Below are 23253 nucleotides of genomic sequence, written 5' to 3'. Positions count from 1 at the left end.
CTGACCTTGGACATATCATAACCTTCTCTCATTAGTAATTATTACAGAACTATCAAAATTTATTCAAAGCTTACCATAAGGGTGGATAAGCACATTTTACCAAAAAGTCTTAGCAGAACACGCCACAAGGGTTACACAGAATCCGCCACATGGGCCATCATATAGAGTACACTGTTAATGCATTCCTTTCAGAGTTTGCCACAAAGGCATTCCCTTTAGAGTCTGCCACGAAGGCATTCATTCATATATTGCCACAAAGACATTCCTTCCATATATTGTCACAAAGTCATTCCTTTCATAAATTGCCACAAAGGCATTCATTTCCTAGCGTGTTTACGATATGGATTTTCCTAAACTCATATTTTGTAGGGTTTTCCTATCATCGTCCTGGGACACGCAGGGAACCCCTTTAGGTAATTGTCACTCATAATTCCTTTTCAGAGGGTACCATACATGTAAGGTTACTTGTCCATGCTAAACCTTTAAAACAATAATAGATTACCAGTCTAAGCTAAATTTGTGTCAGAAGTATCTTTGAGTCCGCAACAAATGTTGAAGCTCGATTTTTAACTAGAATCGCATCATGCTCTGAAACAAACTAGCACAATCATCTTAGGTTACCAACAAACAAACAACATAGAACACATCTTACATCATACATTTCAGACCAATTGTTACAACTATACTTAAATGTTTTAATACTAATACAACAATTGATGTATACCTAAACTTATTAGATTCATTGTCAGAAACACATATTATACTCAACAAACATTCATTCATTCATGGATATAATTCATCATCACAATTACTCATAAACACGGGCTCGTTTAACCTTTCATCAAATTACAAGTCTAATTTTTACCCTTTTTTCTTGATCAAACCTTACCTACATATGCATCATTCTACTTTTCATTCCTGTAATTCTGCACATAGTAACTTGACTTTGCACAATTCTCTTATGTTTTACTCATCTAGTCGATACTCAAGTTTTGTAATTATTTAATCATCTATACCCACAATTTACATGTAAAAGTCAGAGTAGAGACTCACATTCAAGTTGACTAACTCAATTCTTTAATCAAACTATAATTCAATGCATATTTCAACCATATCAACAAGATCACATTTCACAGTATACATTCTGAACAAACACATATGTATTCATGATTAAATATCACAACATTCATGCACAGTTCATCACATACTTAGACTCCACAAATTCTTATCAAATGTTCATGCTATCATCAACGATCATTCATGCACTCATTCATTTCTTCCAAAACTTAGATTATAAAAGACTTATCTAAAAGATTTACAAGAGTCCTCATAAAAGAACTCACATTAGACTAGACTACTTATTCTTTAACTTAATCTTAGCTCAATCCCATTCCTTCACAAATTTGAAATCGCTAGAATTCATATCCCATACACATACTTTCATCCCATTATTCGTATAAGTATGATTTCCATACTATTCATGATTGTAGATTCATAATTTAATTAATTTCATATAGATATATTTCAATATGAACAAAATATGTATAAAAAGGATTAGTGTAGAAGCTCACCTAATCCTCACCTATTGTCGTTCAAAACTTTAGATTCAACCATCTGACTAGAAATCACTGCTCAAGGAACATAGAAACATCATCAAAACCCATTCACATACCTTTAACCATTTCTCAAACATGGGCAACCCTGTACAAAGCCCATTTTTCTTTAATCTTAGCGTTCAACCAAAATTAACAACTTATTCTTCAGAATTCCTCCTACATAACTAAAATACTCACAGGAATACAAAGTAATCTTCTATTTTAGATTCGATATTTAGTTCCAACCCAAGGGTAGCAAACCCTAGACGACTTCCAAATAAAGCCACAACAGCATTGTCAAAGGAAAGAAGAAGATAAAACGTCACCATCTCTCTAACCCATTTAACTAATATTTATTTACAGATAAGAGCCATGTTCCCATAGAAACTTGACACGTGTCACACTCTTTCAAAATATTTTCATTAATGGTCTATAGCTGTAAATACAAATATAAATAAGAATCCAATATGGACAATACCTGGTTACCCTAACCAAAGGGGTCCTAATTACTATACTCATAATACAACTAGCATTGTTACTCTAATAACAAGGCATTCTACGCCTTTGGCAAGCACTCCTTTCAAAATCATCTCTCCATCAGGCTGTTATCTCATTAAACAATAATTGAATACTAGGACCTCATTGAGCTGGCTGTTACATACTCTTAACCACTTAACACAGACTTCTTCTTAATATATTGCAGAAGATCAGGAAATCAAATTCTTACATACTCTTGTGGCGGTTACTATACATCCACACGTATACGCCAAAAAAACTTTTTATTGCTATGCGCCAAAAATTTAAACCCGCCAGAACTAAGGTGTTACACATTGCAACACTCCTTATCTCAACAAGAATTATTAAATATCTTTAGGTGGAACGAGTTGAAACCGAGTAATTTTTTTTTTGGGAGGTCAGTTTTGAATTTTAAATTTTTAAATATAATTGAGCCATATCAAGGCCAACATGGAAGGTATAAAAGTTGGATCAATATTAAGACAAGAATCTTTTATTAGAATAGTTGAGATAAAATTATAAATTGTTGGGGCCAAAAGTAAAATTTATGTAAAAATCTTATATTAATTTTAAAGGTAAACTACACACAAGGTCACTAAATTATTAGTAAGTTTATATTTTGATCACTCAACTTAAAAAAAAGTTACAAAATGGTCATTGAACTATTCCAATGTTTTTATTTACTCACTGGGTTTTAAGTTTTTTATATAAAAAAAAGTCCAACTAGTGAGTTCCAATTGACGATCAGTATGGTGAATCAGTCCTCATAAATGAGTAGGAGAATCTAATTTAGTTTTAAGTTGATCTAACGATTAATGTCGAAGATCGAAAAAGAAAATTATTTGAATTTTGGTTCGCAAGTTCATGTCGTTCAAAGCTATTTCATAAAAAAATTTGAACTATAAAAGAGATGTGAAAAAAGAGCTTTTGATTGGTATAGAATATATGAACAAAGAATGACATACATCAACAATTTAATAATCTAGTGACTTAAACAAAAACTTTTAAATAATTTTGTGACATTTTGTAACTTTTTTAAATTGAGTGAACAAAAAATAAACTTATTAATAATTTAATAATTTTAAGTGTAATTTGCACAAAAGGAAATAAAAAAATAGAGTAGGAGCCAAGGCGCATGGATCTCTATCCCCGAGGGATCTATGGATCAGTGCAAGTAAAAACATTTTCTTGTCATCACTAATACCAATATTGTTAAATGATTTTTCAAAATTGCGGATTCAAGAGAGCTTAATTACGTAATATTCAGAGATTAAAGGGTGATTAAAATATCTTAAAGAAAAGGAAAAAACAAAAATCCCAAATCAGACTAAATGACAAAACGGCCCTTGATACTTTTGTCCTCTAATCCTTTCACTTTTTTAGAAGCTTACCTGCCGCACCTTCGCTCCATCCTTCTCTATAACATAGCAAATGTAAAGGGAATTGGAAACTCCAACAGGACTAAAATGGTGTTCACTGCAACAATCATCGGATCAACTTATTAAATATGGGGTTCCGTAATGCCAGAGTTTCTAATTCCTGAGGTAGGTCAACTAAAACCTTGACTCGGTTACAAGTGTTACAAACTTAGAAGAGTACCTGTTGTTGTTCTTGTTCTTGTTACACCAATTACGAGCTAGTTCCCTTTTTTTTTCATTATTACCAAGTCTTCTACCTAATCAATCCTCTTACTTGTAAATCTTTAGTCTAAGATTAGATTTTTGCCAAACCTAATTGGGTGAACTGAGCTGGGGTTATGTTGTAGGTGCAAGAAATAATGTGCCCATTGCTTGTTCATTTTAGCTTCCTGGGTTCCATATAGGTGACTGTAGTTAGTTTTGGTTCAAGAAAGTTGAAGAAACAGGTGCTTCTAGCATGCCCATTTCCTAAAATGTCTTGGATACAATCTCAAATCAAGCTAAAAGATGGTGGTTTGAGTTACCATCCTCACTCTGTACTTTCTTCTCCTTATTCTTCTTCTTCTTCTTTCTCCTCTCCTCCATTCTCCTACAGTAATGATAACCAAAAGCAGCCAAACTCCCTTTCGTCATCATCTTCAGCTAGTAAAATAAGCCCTGCTGTTTTGTTCATCATTGTTATTCTGGCTGTTATATTTTTCATATCTGGCCTTCTTCACTTGCTTGTCAGATTTCTTATGAAGCATAGGTCTCCCTCATCTGTATCAGAATCCAACAGATACCCAGAAATGTCAGGGTCTGATGCTTTCCAAAGGCAGTTGCAACAACTCTTCCATCTTCATGATTCGGGTCTGGATCAAGCTTTCATAGATGCTCTACCTGTGTTTCTATATAAGGAAATAATGGGGTTGAAAGAGCCATTTGATTGTGCGGTTTGTCTTTGTGAATTCTTGGAACAAGATAAGTTGAGATTGCTTCCTATGTGTAGTCATGCTTTCCATATAGGCTGTATAGACACATGGTTGATGTCTAACTCTACTTGCCCTCTTTGTAGAGGGACCCTTTTCACACCTGGGCTTCCAATTGAAAACCCAGCTTTTGATTTGGAATATCCAAGGGAAGAAAACATGTTATCAAGCAATGGAGGAAGTGGGGTGTCTCTTGGCCCAAAACCTTCAGAGAGTGACATTGGAAAGAGGGTGTTTTCTGTGAGACTAGGCAAATTTAGAAGTTCAAATGATGGAAGTGGAGGAGAAGTAGGAGGTGGAGAAGGTGTATTAAGAGAAGGGGAGACCAGTAGCAGTAATTTGGATGCAAGGAGATGTTACTCAATGGGGTCATTCCAATATGTGGTTGCTGATGAGTTGCAAGTAGCTCTTTGCCCTTCTAGAGGTGGCAATGGTACTGCTAGTATGAAGTTTGTGAAGGGAAGAATTGGACAAACTGGGAATTCATCAAATGATGGTGATGTTAAGGGAAAAAGGATTAACTTGACAAGTAAAGGTGAAAGCTTTTCTGTATCCAAGATCTGGCAATCGTCTAAGAAAGGTAAATTCCTAAGAACTTCAGATACAATAGGCTCTTCCTCAGTTACTGTTGGTTTGCCATGGACTGATAGTAGAGCTCAGGTTACCTAAGGTAGTTACTGTTCCTTTGTACTTCACCGTAGTAATATATATTCAACGAATCTTTTTATTTAAAGCCCTTTCCTTTTAGCTTTTAGCTTTTACTTTCGCTTTTCTTTCAAAGAAATTTGATTCTTTAATAGTGCAACTGCAAGTGCAATGCAACTTCTGTGATTTATGCTTCTTTATGTTCTTACTTTATGGCAAATGGGAATTTACTCCGTCTTTGAGGTAAAATTCCATGTGGTGCCTAATCTTAAAAACATTTGCTTTCGTCTTGTGAAATGCACACATTCAATTGTTGATAAAGTGATGCCTTTTTCTTCTCCCTCTGCCAGCACTGTATACCAGAAGAGAATAATACAGAAAGAAAAGAATATGAGGTCAAATAATCTGGTGCTCTTTCTATGAGAGGCTTTTTAATTTTTATTTATTTACGATAAATGATGAAGTCCATTAAATTGAAGTTGTAAGAACCTTTTTTGCTTGGTATGAATGATGAGGACGGTGGGATCCCAAAAAAGTGGTTTGAAGGACTCTAGTGAGTGTAACCATTATATGAAAAGTTGACATCAGACATAAGTCAGTGGATGGTGGGGTCTTAACAGTGTTTTATCTTACTCTAATTTAAGTTCAGATCCCAAGCTTACCCCATTATTAAATTTCATTAAGAGTAGAAACTTCATTTAACCCACACCACATGTTGATAAACTGATAGCACAGGGTTGGGTTGAACCTTTCTTGAAACTTGAAATTGTTTTTTACTCCTCCCTCGTACCTTTATAGTAAAGGTTAAAAAGCATGATTCTTTTTTCTTTTTCTTTTCTTTTTTTTTTGGTAACATTTTGGTATTCGGATTGGGTTTTGATTATTTTGAAGTTGAATCCGGTGGGATTTTAAAAGAGGGGAAATTTTATCTAGCACTTATTTTCCTTTTCACCCTTAATATGATATGATTAGAGAAGACGAAACTGTATAGGCACAATAGTGATATAATGAGAGAGGACAAAACTGCTGGAGTCCCTGAATGTTGTCTTGTTCATCACAAACATTATTAGATAGGCAAGCGAGAATTGACTTAGATTAGGGGTGAGTTTGGATTGGTGGTGCGTTTATTTACGGTTAGTGTAAAAATAATGGTGACGGTGAGATTAAATACTGTAACAATATTGTAGCGTGAGACAAAAAGTAAACTAAACGCATTATATCGCACCCAATCGTCCATATCTAGATGAAGTGCAGGAGCTGGAGCCAAAGGTGACAGTTATTTGATTGAGCCCAAAGTAAAACAAAAGTAATGGCATGAGCAATGCTAGAGTGGCAGGCATGACGGGGGACTTGGTAAGCTAAGTGATCATAGTAGTACCAACTCCATGAGAGAGAAGCACGTAAGTCAAAAGTACATAGCAATCCAAATCAATCTTTTTACATGCTCAAAGTTACAGTTACAAAGACAAACCGACAGCATGCATTTTTGAGATATTGATAGAAGAATCCAAGGTCTCTTCTGTCACATTTTTAACTACTCTGCTCACCCTCATTTCAATTTACACTTATTATTTTAACCATCTGGTGAGCCAACCCCATTTGAGACTTGAAGCTCAAGATAGCGATCTTAAAGAGTAGCAGCATCTGGCACATGTTTTGGGGAGATAAAAGGCATCCCATGTGCATTTAAAAATAACAATATTGCATTGGGGTTTTACATTTTGAAATGCTCATTGCATTCTTCTCTCCCTAATAAATTTTATATTTATAATAAAACACCTCTGTCCCATTTTTTATTTGTACTAGTATTCATTTGAAATCGAGAAAAAATCACAAAACTCTAGGAAAATTAATATGAGTCAAGTAATTCAAAACAAAAAACTTTTGCCAGCTCGAGAGCTGCCATGTTATATAACTAATTAGGAATACTTTGATATTTACATAAGAAAGTTTATAAATTTATATATGGGCAATACACAATAGCTTTCCTATATTCCCTTTTCTCAAGAGGAAGTCCAAGTTGCAATTAGTAAAAATTGCACATACTATAATCTGAAATCAAATATATTGTACTCTACTTTGAAGGTAATTACAAGAATCAAAGATTAAATTCCAGATTTCCTCTTTTTAGAGTTTGATAACCAAGCTCTAAGAATAGAATGAGAAACATCGTATTAGCAATTAAGATTAAAACCTAATGAAACAGATATAAAAGGCGCAAAACCAAAATTTAGCACTACGAAATTGGAGTAAAGATAATGTTCCCTCGGATAATAACAAGGTAAGAATGAGTTCCATAAATAATTCCGTGCTCAAATTGCAGGAACAGCATACTTTCACCTTGTAATTCCAAATATAACACATTTCAGTTTCTTGTGTTTTTTAAGCCAAAAATTCTATTCCCCACAATTCCGCACCGAAAGGGGTTTAAAGTAATGTACATAAGATCACCTAAAACTGAGAGAATTTGTTAACAAATTATTGCACTAGCATACTACAAATGGTGGGATAAAGCTTCTCAGAGGTAAAACAAGATACGAAAGAAAAGGAAAAACATGACTATATGGTGCACATATCCGTGGATGAACCAACCTCACAAATTTTGGGGGAAATTGTTTATTTGTCTTTCTTCCAAAACATCTTTGTTGTTCGTCTTGTACGCTATCCTTACGCGCATGACCAACAATTTCTGGAAATAAAATACATAAATGACTGATTTAACCTAAAAATAAATAAGCAAAATGGTTGCATACCACACTAAGAATTTCTTTCCAAACACAGGTAGCAAGGCCAAGGGTAAATTAATTGTTAAGAGGTTACAGACAACCTAAAATCCATGGAGATAAATTGTCACCCAAAGCCTAAAAACCGCCTGACTCCTCCATAAAGACGCGAAAAATAAATTGCACATGCATTTAAATTCTTGGCTATAATGGAACTACTACATGCAAGCATCATTTACCATGATGCAGGAAACAAAATCTGCAGCTGCTACTTAGAAGTTCAAAAATACTTTAAATTATAAAATGGAAGAATAGCAACCCAAAAATCTTTAAGTGAAGGATGGCTGCCTCAGTATGGAAGTTAGATCAGAGAGCAACATATCAGTTCCCTAGAGCAACTTTAATTAACTAGAACAACTAGATATATTAGATAGTATACTAAAGCTTTCTCTTGCTAAGATCTCAGATTCAGAATCCATAACATAAACATTAAGAAGACTCAGTAAACATACCTTCCCATGTTGGCTATTAGTGACCTTCAAATTTTGTGTGATGGACCCATCACCGCTTGCAGGCAAAGTGTTGCTGCTAGCTGGATCTAAGTGCAACTGAAGAAACTGCATAAAAGCAGCAAAGTACATATTAAAAGGAGAAGCATGCAAAACCCAATGTAATAAATAGAAATTCAATGGTTATTTTTAGTAAACATAGCAGCTTCATATATTTTGTGAAAATAGTGAAGCCTAGATTTTAGGAACCCGCCAAACGCAGTTAAAAAAGTTCAAGTATCCCCAGAAAATAAAGAACTATTAGTGAGGACAGGCTTTAGTTCACAAACTGAAAAGTCTTCTTTTATTTTCACATGAACCTATGATAAATAAAAAGCAGCAGGAGCGAACAATAAAAGAATGCAAATTATACCTCTAACAGATTGCACTGAAACCCAATTATTTTTTTACTAGAAGTATAGAGTGTAAAAGCAAACTCGTTAAGCAAACATCTTGAGTTACCTTTGGAACTGCTGCCTGGAAAAGAAAATCATTGTAAACATTAGATGACAAATTTGTAAAAGTAGCCTGGATCAACGTTGTTTGAGGGCTCCCTGGTTGCTTTGAAAAGTTGAACATCACTCTTAAGGAGCTGCTCTCGTATGCAACTAAAGATTGATAAGCTTGACCATTTTCCTCTGCCACAGAAAAGAAGACTATAACACCTTTGGCAACTAAAAGGCTACCAAATCAGCCAAACAGATCCCGAAACCTATTAAAACTTACTGGGCTTTTGAGGACCAGGGCCATGCCCATCCAATAAATCCATCATTGGAGCAGCGTTTACGGGAGAAGTGGCATTTGCAGAAAGTGAGGAAAGTGATGCAAGGGCTTTGTCATCTTGACTGGAGGATAATATGTCAGATGCAGACGAGCCGGTTTGCACAGGAAGATACGTTCCGATTGACAAAAGATCCAACAAAACATCTGTACTAGCTTTTGGAGGCTTACCAGCGCCTAACAATTCAAAAATAAATCAAACGTTTTCAACTACAGGAAAGAAGAGATTAGAAACTGAAAATAGTACACTTTTAATCGCAAATGAAACATTATAACATTTTTATGCCCATGCCATACAGAGTTCGCTATTGGAGAAGGAAGGCAGTAAAAGCAATAACTAGGAGATACTTATTTTTCTTTAACATTGTTACACTCTAGAAACTGCCAAATTAATTGACTATGCAACATAACCATATCATCACACCCATTATACTTGCAAACCAATCTAGATTTATACTTATGATTAAAGAAATCAAATTTAAAAGCGACTATCATGTACTTCTATCGAACAACTCAAGAAGTTGGTTTGAATCCAAATGTTTAGAAACCACTAATTTCAATCAACAGGTGTTTGCCTGAACTATTGTCCACTATGGTTATTGTCAAATAGAAATAATTAACTCTGAACAAGTAAAGATAAATTAAAGAGATAAAATAAACATTTGGATTCAACTGACTTATTACTGTGAAAATGCTACTGTTAGCATCACACTGCCAAAAAAACTAAGGTGGAATATCAAGGTATTTCAAAAGTGCATGCTTGAAAAACTAATTTCACTCCTCAAATCAACACCAACTAACCTGATGGTGCAAGAGTTGGTGACAGATCAACACCGAGAAGATCCTGTGGAAAATCACCACCAGAAGAGCTAGGTGCAGGGACATCGTCTGAACTCAGGTCAAGTAAATCTGGAATAGGAGCTGTAGCGGGTTTAGCAATTCCATTTGGAAGGTTAGAGGGTGCTCCAGAAGAGGTTGAAATAGCTGTTGGCAAGGAGCCAGCCCTCCTTCCACTGAAAGTTGCCTCGTCCAAAACTGGCATCCTTTCAACCAATGCAGATCTGTACAAATTCATTCATCAGCTTTGTAATTCACAACTATGCTATGATGCAGGAAACCCTCTTAACGAAAGTAATGAGGTAAAAATACAACACAACTTTTTAATCATATACCTAATCTTTTGATGCTTCTGAAGAATACGATTAAATTCTATAGATCGCTGCTGCAGCTCAAGCACAAGGTTTCCTTTATTTTGGACAATTATACCCTTAATCCTCCTGAGATAGCAATCCATGAAAATTTATTATCTTTTTCATGTCATATAAACAAATAAGAAAATTTTCAATTACTTCAAAGGAACTCCACAATAATTAGGACGTCAAACTAATTTGCCAAGAAATAAATTCAACTGAGATAATGCATATAAAAGGTTCTTTTTAACCCATAGGACGAGGTAAGAAGCAGGTAGAAACATATAATTGTGTGAAGATGAGTGAGATAAACGATAATATGCAGGTTGGCAAGCATCAACATACTCTGAAGAAGAAGGAAAACGAGAAGAGAGCTTTAACAGAGCAATCAGGGCCATTGCTTTAGTAGTGAGATCTGAAGTATGACGCTTAATAGCAACCTCTACGGCATCCACAGCATCACACTCTGTTACCTGCTTAGGAAATAAATTTAACTGAAAACTTTCGAAAAGCATTCATTAATGCAGACACTGAAAAGAGAAAAGGATCCAGACATGGAGAACTTTCAGCTCAGCATATATCATGTTAAGAATCTAATTAGTTTGAGAATTGTAATAAAATTATTTGATTCCAAGGAAAAGACCCAGAGTGACAAAGAACTACATTGCTTAACACCCATTAATACATATGATTAAAAGCAAACTCAAAATATTTCAACAGGAAAAAACATAAAAATACCTAGACAAGATGCTTTGAATAAAATTAGAAGGTACTTTACAATGCCTTGTCAAAAGGGGAATTGAATGATTCCTTGCCTATTTCTACATCTGCAAAATCACATTACCCGTAACCCAAAATCAATGCCATACTTGGTCAAGATTACTTTGATTAATCTGTAAAATAGATTTATAACTAGCTAGCTAAAATTTATTTGATTGTTATAAATTACCACTAAAATTGAAATTCCACAAGAAAAACCTAGAAAATTCACTATTTGATGAAAGCCAAAAAAAAAAAAGGGAAAATAGTTGCATGTTCTTTACTACCAGTTAACAAATTACTTGAATTCAGTTTGATAGCACACAGGATAAGCATCGAAGTAATGAAAATCTTTGCAGAAAAGGTCCTAATCAACATTCTTCAATTAGAAGCTTCCCCCAGCCTGGCTGTTTTCCCCTTTTTTCTTGAGATATAGAAGTGCAACATGACTAAAGACTAGCATGTAAACAATTTCATGAATAAGGATACACTTACAGTTATTGGGTCTTCAATATCAAGCATCCCAACATTATTCACCAACATATCACCATATTCACCAATACACCAAACTGCCACTCGAACAAGAGTTTCCTGATAAAATATCAATGTGCATTTGGATAATTAAGTAGATAAACATATTAAATTTAGATATATAAAATCCACCATGAGAAAAACAAAGAATACCTGTTCTGTTGATGTTAGGAATGCTCTGTACAGTGCCCTGACTGTATATCCATGGAGGTCAGAAGCATTAGATATGACAAAAATAAGGGCATGCCAGACTTCATCTTTCACAAAATTTCCAGCCTATTAAGCAAATGATAAATGTTAGTACTCTTGGAACAAAATAACTTGATAGAAACGTTGAAAGAGCCAAGAAGATAAAGAAAAAAAAAAGTGCCATTATACCCAAAAATGGGAACAAATTAACCTCCCTTTTTCACTACTAAATATTTTGTGATATAAAAAGGAGTACACATCCAGCAGATCAAGGAGATTCATGCACCAGGAAAAGGTAAAAGAACAAGCATTTGATTAGTTGCTTGAATGTTTGTGGCCATTATCCTATTTTTTTATTGGAACTCACCAATAAAATGCAAAAACATTGACACATGGCGAAGTGCGAGTATAGTACACAGTAAGATGAACCATTACTGACTAAACACCTCAATTCCACACTTTTTGGTAAATTGCTGCCTTCATATGGTTTCTACATGCAGTAAACAGTGACTAAATACCAATTTGTCTCAGGAAAGTGTTAGCTTTTCTATTATGCTTCAGGTCCAAAAACCATTGACCACTTTTCTGGATCCAACAGTAGTCCTTAACAAGTTACTGGCTGTGGTGGCTTGAAGTCTTACAACATTATGTCGTGTACTCACACAAAACATTGCATGATCATTAATCAAAGATTGAAATGACATGGGTAATGTGATAAAGAAGTTTTTAGAAAACGTAATGTTCAGCAACACCTACTAGGAGCAAAGACTGAGATGGATGAGACTCAAAGAATAAGCAATATAGTAGCAAAAGAGAAACTTGGACAGCAATGAATTAAGTGCAATATGACAAATGAAACATCTTTATTCCAATCATATGGTGATTCTATGAAAGACAACACATACCTCAGAAAGAACCTTGAGCATTTGATCAATGTACCAAATCTTCTCTGAGGAAAACCTGAGGGATAAATATAATTGTTAATTGACAACAGAATGTTACAAAGTAATTCCAAATTAGTCTTTCAGCATATCCTCGGTCAACAGAAAAATTCTCTGATATACCAGAAGAACATACCATCCAATATTATGAAATGATAGAAGGAGCATCTATTAATCTAAGCAATTCATTAAAATTTACTATATCAAATGGGTTGTGTGCAATAACTGCTTTCTGCAGTAGAAATAACCAATCATTTAAACAGTCCTAAAAATTGAGGTTGGACAAAAGAGTATACACAGCATATACAGCGACATACAAGCACACATGCATACATGAAATTACTGAGGCGAGCAGAGAAAGCATAAAGATGACAATTACAGAAGATATAGAATACAAAAGAAACGTTGAAGTAGCAATTCTCATGTAACTAACAAATAGTATAACATACTTTTCAACAAGGGAGCAAATCTTGGCAGTAAGATCTCCCTTAAATTCTTGATCGCTTACTTCCAAATATTCAATTAGCTCTTTTATCAAGGGCTTTACATTGTTTTCATTCACCAGCAAGTACAAGAGTTCAAGTGCCCTTTTCCGAATTGAAGCATCTGAATCCTGGACAAGGAAATGTCAAATCAAAAACTTTTCAGTTGCACGTGAGAAAACTCACTTTTTGACAACGGCACTTCAGAATCAGATCAGATTCCACATCAAAAGCAATGAAAAAAATGCTGGAAACTATTTTTATTGCTCAGAGTACCAAGGATATCTACCCAGTTCATCATCCAACCAAACCCTGACCCAAGCCCAAGGGATGGTTGTGAGAATTCTTATATCTCCTAAAATAAAATCACAACGAATCTGTCTAATTATCAAGCAAAAGGCAAGAAGAACAACCAACCACAAAAAATCATAACAGTCACATCACATGTAAGACAACTAGAGGGTTCCCTAAATAAAAAATAAGGAGAAGAGAGAGAGACGACAACAGGGTCTTTATCCTTAAGGGAAAAAATAAGAGATCAAGTGATACCAAAAGAGAGAAATTGTTATCGCTGCTTTAGCAAGTGATAAAAGAGTTTTTAATTCCCTCCCGTATGGTGTTAGCCAAGAACAAATAAATACCAGAACCAGATACTTTGGATAGACAAAAGGAAAGCAAAAGCAAACCCCTTGGGTACTGCTTGAGCAAGAACTTCCATCAGAAGCCAATTGAGAATCATCAGAAACAAATTTAAATATCTTCAGATACCTTTACGCAGTCCAAAATTGTTGCCCTGTGCCTCTGCACTGCTTGAGCATCCAACGTTGTAGCCCTCATAAGCATGTTTAATGCAACATATCTGGAATACAGGCGAGGTTCAGTTGCACAATATAGTAGACCAAGAAATATGTAGAAAGGGATATGAAAAAATCAAAATAAGATTTCAAAGAAAATACCTGATATTATTGTCACGATTAGACAAGAATTTCCCCAAGATATTTATAGCAAGCACACGTAAGCCACCATCATCTTCAATGCTCATGATGGTTTCAACACATTCATAAAGAATAGCATTTCCTGCATTTTTATTTGACTCGGTTTTTGTTGCCACCTAAGGAAAGAAAATACAAGAAAAGTAAAATAAAAGAAAGCTTAACCTCATTAAGCAATGAAACATTACCGTAAACCATGAAAGGAGTTATCCAAAACATTTTCAGTTTCTAATTTCACTGGCAGAAATCAGCTTTAGAAGCAATATCCAAAATACCCAATCTAGTATACCATCTTGTCAACTAACATACTTCGAGTAATTTCATTAAGATTTATTAATGAGCAGAAGCAATAATAGAGTGGAATGTCAGATTTATTTTCCAGAAAACATTTTTAGGACTTTGGACATATTAAGAAAAATGATAGGTCACGGAAAAAACATCACAACTGACCTGGGCAAGTATGTCAGTCATACGGTCACTGGCATCAGCATCTCCCTGGCCCAATATCCGCAAAAGCTTAAGTAATCTTATATGAAGGTAAGGATCAGTGATGCCAGAAATGTCATACTCAGGTGAATAGGGACTGTTTACTATATCCCTCAGAGTTCTGACCAAACCTTCTGTGCACTTCTGCAATAATTATAAAATAAGCTACTATCAAAATTACAAAACTGACTGCATTATCCATTTTTGAAAAATTTCTTCCCTCAAAAATTAAAAATATGGTTCAAACCAATATTTACAGGATAAAGGAGCCCTATTTTTGCTCAACTCCAAAGGTCTAACAAGCTCATAAATCCTATTGAAAACAAATTGCAAAATGAGCCTGAAGATCTTAGTATAAATTGAAGGAAATAATAACCAACTGTTTAGAAAAAACACCAGTAAGCTTGATCCTTTCAATCCTTTTTATCATAACTACTCTTCTTCCAGAAACAGAACAAAAGGACTGGTGGTAAAGTAGACAGCTCTGCTCGCATTGGGTGCTCCAAAAAATACCAAAGCAGATACTAAATATTTATAATTTTATATAGGAGCAGACAAGTAAAGCAAATAATTCATGAACTCCATAGAGTGTCTTTCAGATGCTATAGCTATGAGCTGTTGTGCTCATAAGATCAAGACCAGTATACCTTTCTAAAGTATTCAAGGGCTTCTGAGCTGACTTTACATAGATCTGCACAAAGTTGAACTCCTGTTATCAGGACCCCATGATGCTTTTCTTTAAGTAGGGAAGCGGCACAATTAATAAAGTTTTCAGCCAGGTCTGGAACTTTCTTTATGATCCGTATGGAGCACAATGCTGCCTAGAACAAGAGTCAAGAGCTCTTAAAGATTGCAGGCAGATCACTGAAGAAATTGACGTATATATAACCTAAAAATTATCAACAAATGCACATTATGAGAATTCATAACCAAAGCCACTTTGCACACACGGGCAGGAGGGGAGGGATGTGGAAGTGGGAGGCCTGTTTAATTGAATCAATCCTCCAATAGAAAAGTGATATTGCAGTTGAACCAATTCAGAACATTGAAAAATGCCATCATAGAATGGTTGGCAATGATCATTAGATGTCTTTCCCTCCCCATCAAACAAGAAAACTGAAGTTGGCTATCTTGGAGTCACACATCAGACTTAATAGTTTCAATACGTTAGCATTTTTCCCTTGAATGATTGTATGCTGCAAATTCTTCTGGTTAAGAAATGTAGGCAGAAAAAATATCCAGATTTGATAAAAGTAGCTGCCATATGAATGGTGCAGAATATCATTGAACGAATATCACATCATACAGATGGCATCTCAGTTATGCAGTATCCAGTACTTAATCATCAGTTTACACTTTTAACCTTTTAATTGACAAAATTACAAACGCATTGTTGCAAAGAAATAAAGGGCACAAACAGAAATATTTGAAGTGCTCAACAGAATAACCCAAAACTTTCCTACTCCTGCAGAAGAGGACAGAGAAGTTATCATTTAAGAGGGGATACTCAGCATTAAGCATAAGAAATTCAAAAAGTCTGGAGTCCAGTGGCCTCCATTTTCTTCTTTACTTCACATCTATATGTGATGAACATATCTTTGAGTTAAGAATAGGACACACTTACTTTCTTCCTGATATTTGGATCTCGAAACTGCAGCAATCTTTCTACTTCAGGTGAAAGATCACGGGCCATTTCTGCTGAACAAATATTACCCAGTGCACAAAGAGCAAGTCCTACAATGTACTGGTTTGAATGGTTCAGATCTCTGCATATAAGTTAAGGTTCCTGCAAGTAAAGCAAATCTCTCCATTTTCTTATTTTTACACTTGTAATACAACCCTATCAGGCACAATAATATTAACCCAGAACAGAACTGATTAAAGGGAAAAGGAAATGGGAACAAAATAAGCTTGAGAAGAATCCACGCAAAAGATACTGCTTTAATGAGTTTGTGACCAACATGAGAACTTCTTGTCTTTCATCAAGAAGCAACATAAGACCAAGATATCCTATCCTCTTCTCTGGAAATCCAGCAGATGCAATCAACTTCAAGCACTCCATTTGGCCAAAATGAGTGGGATATCCAAGTATCTGAATGAACATGAGTTTTGCCAGGTTACGGTGCCTATAATCTTGATCATCTTCATTAATTGAAGCACGAATAGCAGCACACTCTTTCCTTACAACAGCACGCTCTTCTGCTGCAGTTTTGCATGCACGTATAGCCCGTATCATGTCCCTGCATTGGAGAAGTAAGTTTAAACCATTTTCAATTAATATGTATATAAACTACATGTGCATTTTCTATGCCTGCCATTTTACAAAAAGTGTGTCTAGGTGCACCAGGCATGCACCTCACCTAAAAGGGTTCGAGGCACTTTTGTTTGCTATCTAGTGTTAAGGCGCACGGTGCATGCGCACCTTTGTGGATGCCTTAACGATGCTACATATAATGCAAGACTAGAGACAGTACGACTTGCGTGACCAAACCAGCCAACGTTTTAGTTGTCATCTATGTAATAGTACCTCCTAACAACAATGCTATTTAGTGCATCATTTAATATTATCAACATTTCCAAAAAAAGAAGATCAAGCTACTTTCAAACCAATTATTAAATGGGTATGACACATTTCTACAATTTCATTAATAGTTGCAAGTTGCAACTAACTCGAGATAATAAAAAGGAAATCAAAAGATAATCAGAAGAACCAAATTATGAAAACCCCAAACAGGCTAACATATTACACTTAGCTCTAAATACATACGCAATCATCTTTTAAGTTGCACGAACCACAACTGAACTCCCGAAATTCTAATCACGGTATTAAAAAAAACAGCTCTTATAAATTTTAGTCACAACTCCAGTCCACTCAAATAAACAAACTCATGAGTTGTTGATCTGATCTTCAAATTAAAAGGAAAAAGGAGAAGTAAAAGAAGAAATGGGTAACAGTAGGAATCGGTGCTCACCTTAGACGAGTACCGGAAGAAAAAGGATTCATGATCGTATTAAGGTAGGAAACTCTAGTAGAGAGGTCGACACAGATGGAATAGAAACTAAACCAAATGCTGCAATTAAATCGATCACCAAAATAGCACTATTCAGAATTAAACCGTACTGTTTTTTTTTTCTCTTTTCGCAAGCTTAAAGAATGTGAAATTGAAGATCCAAATGCTGGAATTCGGAGATCTAAGAAAGAGGAAGAAACGGAGAATTGGATCTGAGAGACCGAGAAAACGGAGTCTCTTTTTCTACTTGAGAAAAATGGGAGCAGAGCAGTCAAATTGGCAATTTGTAAGTCCAGTCAGTCGTAAATATTGGGTTAAATTTGCAAGGGGGATATTCGGCTTATTTATTGGTTGGACATGACATGGCAGGATTTCATTGGGCAGTTAGAGAGATTTGTTTGTAGTAATTAGTAACGGCTCTGCAGGCTTCGCTGTTTATTCTTTTAATTTGGTGTATCAACTTCAATTCTTTTCTTAATTTGATAACTAATTTTCTTTGTTTAATTTAGTTTTTTTCTTATTTCATACTTAACTTGTTTTTATCTAATTTAGTACTTAAACTTGTCAAATGATATATAAAATTACATCAATATATTAACAATGTTTTTTTTATGAAGTAGCAATAATATTCAAAATGTATGATCGATATGTGATCAATGATATGGAATTTTTTATATTTTAAATGTTAAATTACTTTTAGTTTATTTTATTTTATTTTAAATTTTACATTTAACCTAATGAATTTATTTTATTTTGGATTTTTAAAACTTTTATTTTCTTCTTCAGTATTAATTTGTGAAGAACGATTCAAAGCACAATTTGTAACATGAATTACCTCTTATAGTGATGATATTTTTATGAAATTAAGGGCTTTGTAAAGATCAAGCCATGCTTTAAGCATGTAATCCATTTTGAATCATTATTACCAATAACAATCAAAGTAATCTCAACCTCAATAAAAACTAAACTTTAAGCATATTGTTTAATGCAACAGAAGAAACTCCAAATAAATGTAATAACTCTTACCATTAAATTTCTTGTCATCTATCACATGTCAATCATACATTAGCTATTTTTGTTCCCTCATGAAAAACTAACATTATGGTAATTTGTATAATATTTTACAAGTTTAGATACCAAATTAGGAAAAAGTGTTAAGTTCAAGTACTGAATTGGGACAAAAAAGCTAGGTAACCACTTAAGAAAAAGAGTCACGTTTAAGTATCAAATTGGGCCAAAAAACCTTAGGTATCAAATTTTAAAAAAAAAGTGTCAAGTCCATGTATCAAATGTTATATTTTTAAGGTTTTTTTTTCTTCTTGTTGTTGTTCAAACTATGAAAATTCTTTGAAAGCAAAGGAATTACAACAAATAAATAAGTTCAGTTGTAATACAAAATACCCAATTTATCCGACAAGAATAAAATATTGTTTCTTAGCAATCCAATCAGCTATTTGATTATTAGGTCAAATCACACGGCTAAAAAAAACATTTGAAACACAAGAAACCATCAAGAGGATATTGGAGATAAATGTTGAAACTTCCAAAGAAGTTGAGATCTTTCCATTAAGCATTTTGATTGTATAAAAGCAATTTTATTTAATGATGATGTGTTGCCATCCATGTAACACCCCAATACCCAACCCGATCGTTGGGTCTAAGCTACAATGTGTCACATTCATTGTCGGAGCAACTACGATCAAACTACATTTGCTTTATACCAATAAATGGTTAAATTTCAAACAATACATACATATGTTACTATATACATTCGTTTTTGGGTCGTATATGAGCTTATGGAAGCTTTATTGCAAAACCGAGGTCAAATTATGACCAAATTATAAAAATTTTAAAATATCAGGTTGATGTCACAGCGTTGAGGGTTCCTTGTCGCGACGCAACATACTAACTTGATCTCATCACAACATTAAAGGACTGACATCACGACATGACCCCTGTTTTACAACAAACTCCAATTTGGTACCTATTTAACTGATCAATACAATTCAATATTCTCAAAACCAATCTTCAAAACCATTAATACCATTTCCAGCATACATTCTCAACATATCTCATCATATATATATGTATACATTTCTTAAACCTATTTGCTAACATCGACACTTGTGCCATTCAACATTCGTTTACACAATTGGCATATACATTTCCCTTATAAACCATAAGTATGCCAACTTTTCATACAATTCATCAAGGTATTATATTCACAATATGTAAATTAACTATTTAGCCATTATTACATTACCATTTTAAGCTTCAAATATAAGCATAATTATCTATTATATCAACAATCTGATTTAGCCTAAGTACATTATGTTTAACAAACAAAAAGACTTTACAAACATTGATGAGTTAGGGACACTTGGCTGGATGCCGGAGTTACTACTTGAGACCTCTAGATGTACCTATACCTACATAGGGGAAAAACAAACCATACGCTAAGCAATAATGCTCAATGGTATTTCCATTATTCAAGTAAATATAACATAGGTTACAATCATTTGCATACAATCAATTTGAATTCTAATGTCAACCAATGTAGATATACAACTCATGCTAAATATCATTCAATGTAATAGCATATATGTATATATATAAATATGCTACCAAAGTACCAATGCATCATTTGAACTATCTAAATATTAGTTCAATTAACAAAGCTAAATGAACTTGTCATGCCAACATATCAATGTCATTAAAGCTACAAATCTATTCAATGTTCAACATTTGATCATAACACATTTCATTTCCGAACCGAATTCATTCATTCATCATTTATATATATCGGCCCTTGACCTACCGCCAAACGTAGTGGTAGTTTTAGTACATTTCGGCACTTAAGGAGCTTTTTTTGTAGTTTTATGTTTAATTATAGCATTTTCAGCTTTCGTAATTTAGATTTAATTATGTGAAAAATAAATATTTTTACACAAGAATTGATGTTAGTTAACCTATTAGGCTAATTCAGGCCTTAGGTAGTTTTATATGTTTAATTGAGTCTGCAGGATGTGTATTTAGCAGCCCAACAGCCTTATGGACGACAGCTGAGGGTAGGACAAGTTTCCCAAGACGCAACACATGAAACCGAAACTCCAAGTGAAAGATAACAGTGTTGTGTCGAGACACAGGTCTGAAAGTGGGAGTCAAGAATCGAAAAGGCTAAAATCATTCATGCAATCAATATTTTTCGAGATTATGGCCTATAATAGACCTAATTAAGGTTTCTAAACATCCCTATAAATAGAAAGGTTATTACTAATATGTAAGCAAGCCTTTAGGAGCCATAGTTAGTAGATTTAGGTTTTAGTTCATTTTATTTTCCATTTCGACATACTTTTTTTCTTTTCGACTAGGTTCAACCGAACCTAAGTCTTTTCTATTAAAGTATTCAGTAGTTTTATTTCATTATTCTTTTTCAAACATCAAGATTAGTTAACTATCAAGAGATTTCGCAACTCCGAGCACATCCGCTTCAATCAACTAAGCAATTTCTTACCCTTTCTGTTAATTTAATTTATTTGTGTTATTTTACATGTTAATTTAAATCTAAGAGTTATCGTGTCTAGATCCATGAGAGGCTAAGTCTCTAGAGAGATTAACGAGTGGATGTGGGAGTAGTTAACGGAGGAATGTGGGTTTCCCATAAGAGATTAGCTAGTTTTAAATTATGTCTACTTAAACCCTAGGATTGATGACTCTAAGAAGTAATCTAGGTTAAACGAGGTTGGGAGATAAGTTTGCCAAGTAAATCATAATTTATCCAGGTGGGAAAGTGAGGTCAAGAGATAAGTGAGTACCTATTGATTAGTTAATTAGTAGAGGCGAAGAGGTAATACTAGTTAATTAATAGTTAATTTCATTTAAACTGAAATTTTAAAGTTAATTACAACCACTGAAACGAGTTAATCTTCTACTTGTTATTCTGATTTAGTTGTTTGGTTATTTTCTGTTTATTTAATTCCTTTGATTTAGTTTACGCTTGTTATCTCTTTTATTGTTTATCATAATATAATTTTTAAGATTTCTTATTTAATTCATCCTCCTTTGGGTACGATCCTTGAAATACTTCCTTGTGTTCCATTGTAAACATCTATATTAAAATTTGACTCGTATACTTGCGTACACCACTTATTTAACTTAATATATTTTTGGTGTGGTATTTTCTAGTAAAACATTCGCACGTTTGGTGGCGGTTAGCCCTCAGGCTTGTTTAACTGATTCGCATGATCTTTCATGTGCTATTGCTAATCAATTATCACATATATGTGCATGTAGAATAATTCCATATCATTTAACCATTTTTTAGCATAATATAACTAATTCACAATTTACACCCCTATTAACATGACTCAAACTTGAATGGATACACAATTTCCAACCAACACACCAATTTGGCACCCAGTGCCTCATGGAACATTTGAAGTAAATAGATTGCGCCCAACGCTCGTCCATTTAACCAAAGTAATAGTTGTCCCAACACTCATTGGAACATCCAAAAGAAAATGCGCCCAACGTTCATCGGCATATATACGAAGTAACCCATACTCAATCTATCCTATTCCAAGCCAACTATATCTAACTCTATATGAACAATTAATAGGGTAACAAATTATCCAATTTATTACATAGCTCAATTCACAATTCATCATTTTCAATTCATCAACCAATTCATCATTTCATCATATAACTTAACATATTTCAGCCTAATTCAGTGCCAATATCATATATTCATCAAGTTATGTTATTTTATATTCTATTCAATTTAGTCCTCTATTTCGATAATCAATGACAATTACAGCAAATATATTCAAATATTCATTGGCAACTCACTTTAATTCCATATTATGCAAAATATCACAAATATGCAACAATTAAATTGATCCTGAATCATAGAAATACAAACCAATAGCTCGCATCACTCGTCGTCAACTCTCGTCTTTTCTTTCTCTCTCGACGATCCTGCGTCATCTTTAGCTACAAATAATAATTCAAAAATACACAATATTAAATTTCATATCAAATACATTAAAATAAAAAGCCAAATATATTTTATAATTTATTCAATTAGTCCCTAAAATTGAGACAAACATAACTTACAATCTAGAGCTTCAAATTATAATCTGATTTCACATATATTCATCAGGGACCCTATACTTCCTATTCCTATCAAAATTTCATAAAAATTTTACATTTTATTCAATTTTCCCCTAATGTACAAAACTAACAATTAAGCTTTACAATTTAGTCATTTCCATAAACTAAACTTAATTTCTAACGATTTCACACAAACTTCATTCATTTCCCAAAAATGGAAACTTACCAGAATTTTACCAATTGATCCATGGGTTAACTTAATCAAGCTCCCATGATGAAAAAAATACATAAAACTCAAAGAAAAAGGGCTACGGACTTACTTGTAAAGATGACCGAAAGTTCAAACTAGATTTTCAAGCTCTCTTCA

At 34.0% G+C, this 23253-nt stretch overlaps 2 protein-coding genes across 3 annotated transcripts; one reads left to right on the top strand and one right to left on the bottom strand.

The window, feature by feature from the left end:
• The first annotated feature begins 3498 nt into the window (after positions 1 to 3498).
• Positions 3499 to 5326, top strand: LOC107909654 (RING-H2 finger protein ATL47). Of its 2 annotated transcripts, XM_016837270.2 has the most exons (2): positions 3511 to 4493; positions 4584 to 5326. In XM_016837270.2, exons 1-2 carry the CDS (start codon positions 4003 to 4005, stop codon positions 5164 to 5166), a joined length of 1074 nt encoding a protein of 357 aa, XP_016692759.1. In that variant the 5' UTR covers positions 3511 to 4002; the 3' UTR covers positions 5167 to 5326. The 2 variants fall into 2 exon arrangements, with proteins under 2 accessions (XP_016692758.1, XP_016692759.1); XM_016837269.2 differs by having other exon boundaries at positions 3499 to 5326.
• A 2108-nt stretch (positions 5327 to 7434) lies between these two features.
• On the bottom strand, positions 7435 to 18085 carry LOC107909653 (AP-1 complex subunit gamma-2). Its single transcript, XM_016837268.2, has 18 exons — positions 17736 to 18085; positions 16701 to 17003; positions 16388 to 16529; positions 15411 to 15584; positions 14728 to 14907; positions 14242 to 14396; positions 14054 to 14144; positions 13253 to 13416; positions 12768 to 12822; positions 11827 to 11949; positions 11638 to 11733; positions 10729 to 10856; positions 10366 to 10470; positions 9995 to 10254; positions 9140 to 9370; positions 8876 to 9051; positions 8378 to 8482; positions 7435 to 7831 (listed from the first exon to the last, which is right to left on the bottom strand). Exons 1-18 carry the CDS (start codon positions 17765 to 17767, stop codon positions 7736 to 7738), a joined length of 2616 nt encoding a protein of 871 aa, XP_016692757.2. The 5' UTR covers positions 17768 to 18085; the 3' UTR covers positions 7435 to 7735.
• Between the last annotated feature and the right edge of the window lie 5168 nt (positions 18086 to 23253).

The sequence above is a fragment of the Gossypium hirsutum genome, chromosome D02, assembly GCF_007990345.1.
Source record: "Gossypium hirsutum isolate 1008001.06 chromosome D02, Gossypium_hirsutum_v2.1, whole genome shotgun sequence".
NCBI lineage: Eukaryota > Viridiplantae > Streptophyta > Magnoliopsida > Malvales > Malvaceae > Gossypium > Gossypium hirsutum.
Note: the sequence above shows the minus strand (reverse complement) of the source record. Positions and strands in the feature narration are given on the sequence as shown.

Bases quoted from the DNA above. Each gene is read 5' to 3' on its own strand.
- LOC107909653 (XM_016837268.2), bottom strand. From the start codon at position 17,767: ATGAATCCTTTTTCTTCCGGTACTCGTCTAAG. The intron at 14,908-15,410 runs GTATACTGGTCT...TAATTATTGCAG, and splicing joins CCCTTGAATACTTTAGAAAG to AAGTGCACAGAAGGTTTGGT. The intron at 14,145-14,241 runs GTATTTTCTTTG...CCTGTATTCCAG, and splicing joins AATCGTGACAATAATATCAG to ATATGTTGCATTAAACATGC.
- LOC107909654 (XM_016837269.2), top strand. From the start codon at position 4,003: ATGTCTTGGATACAATCTCAAATCAAGCTAAAAGATGGTGGTTTGAGT.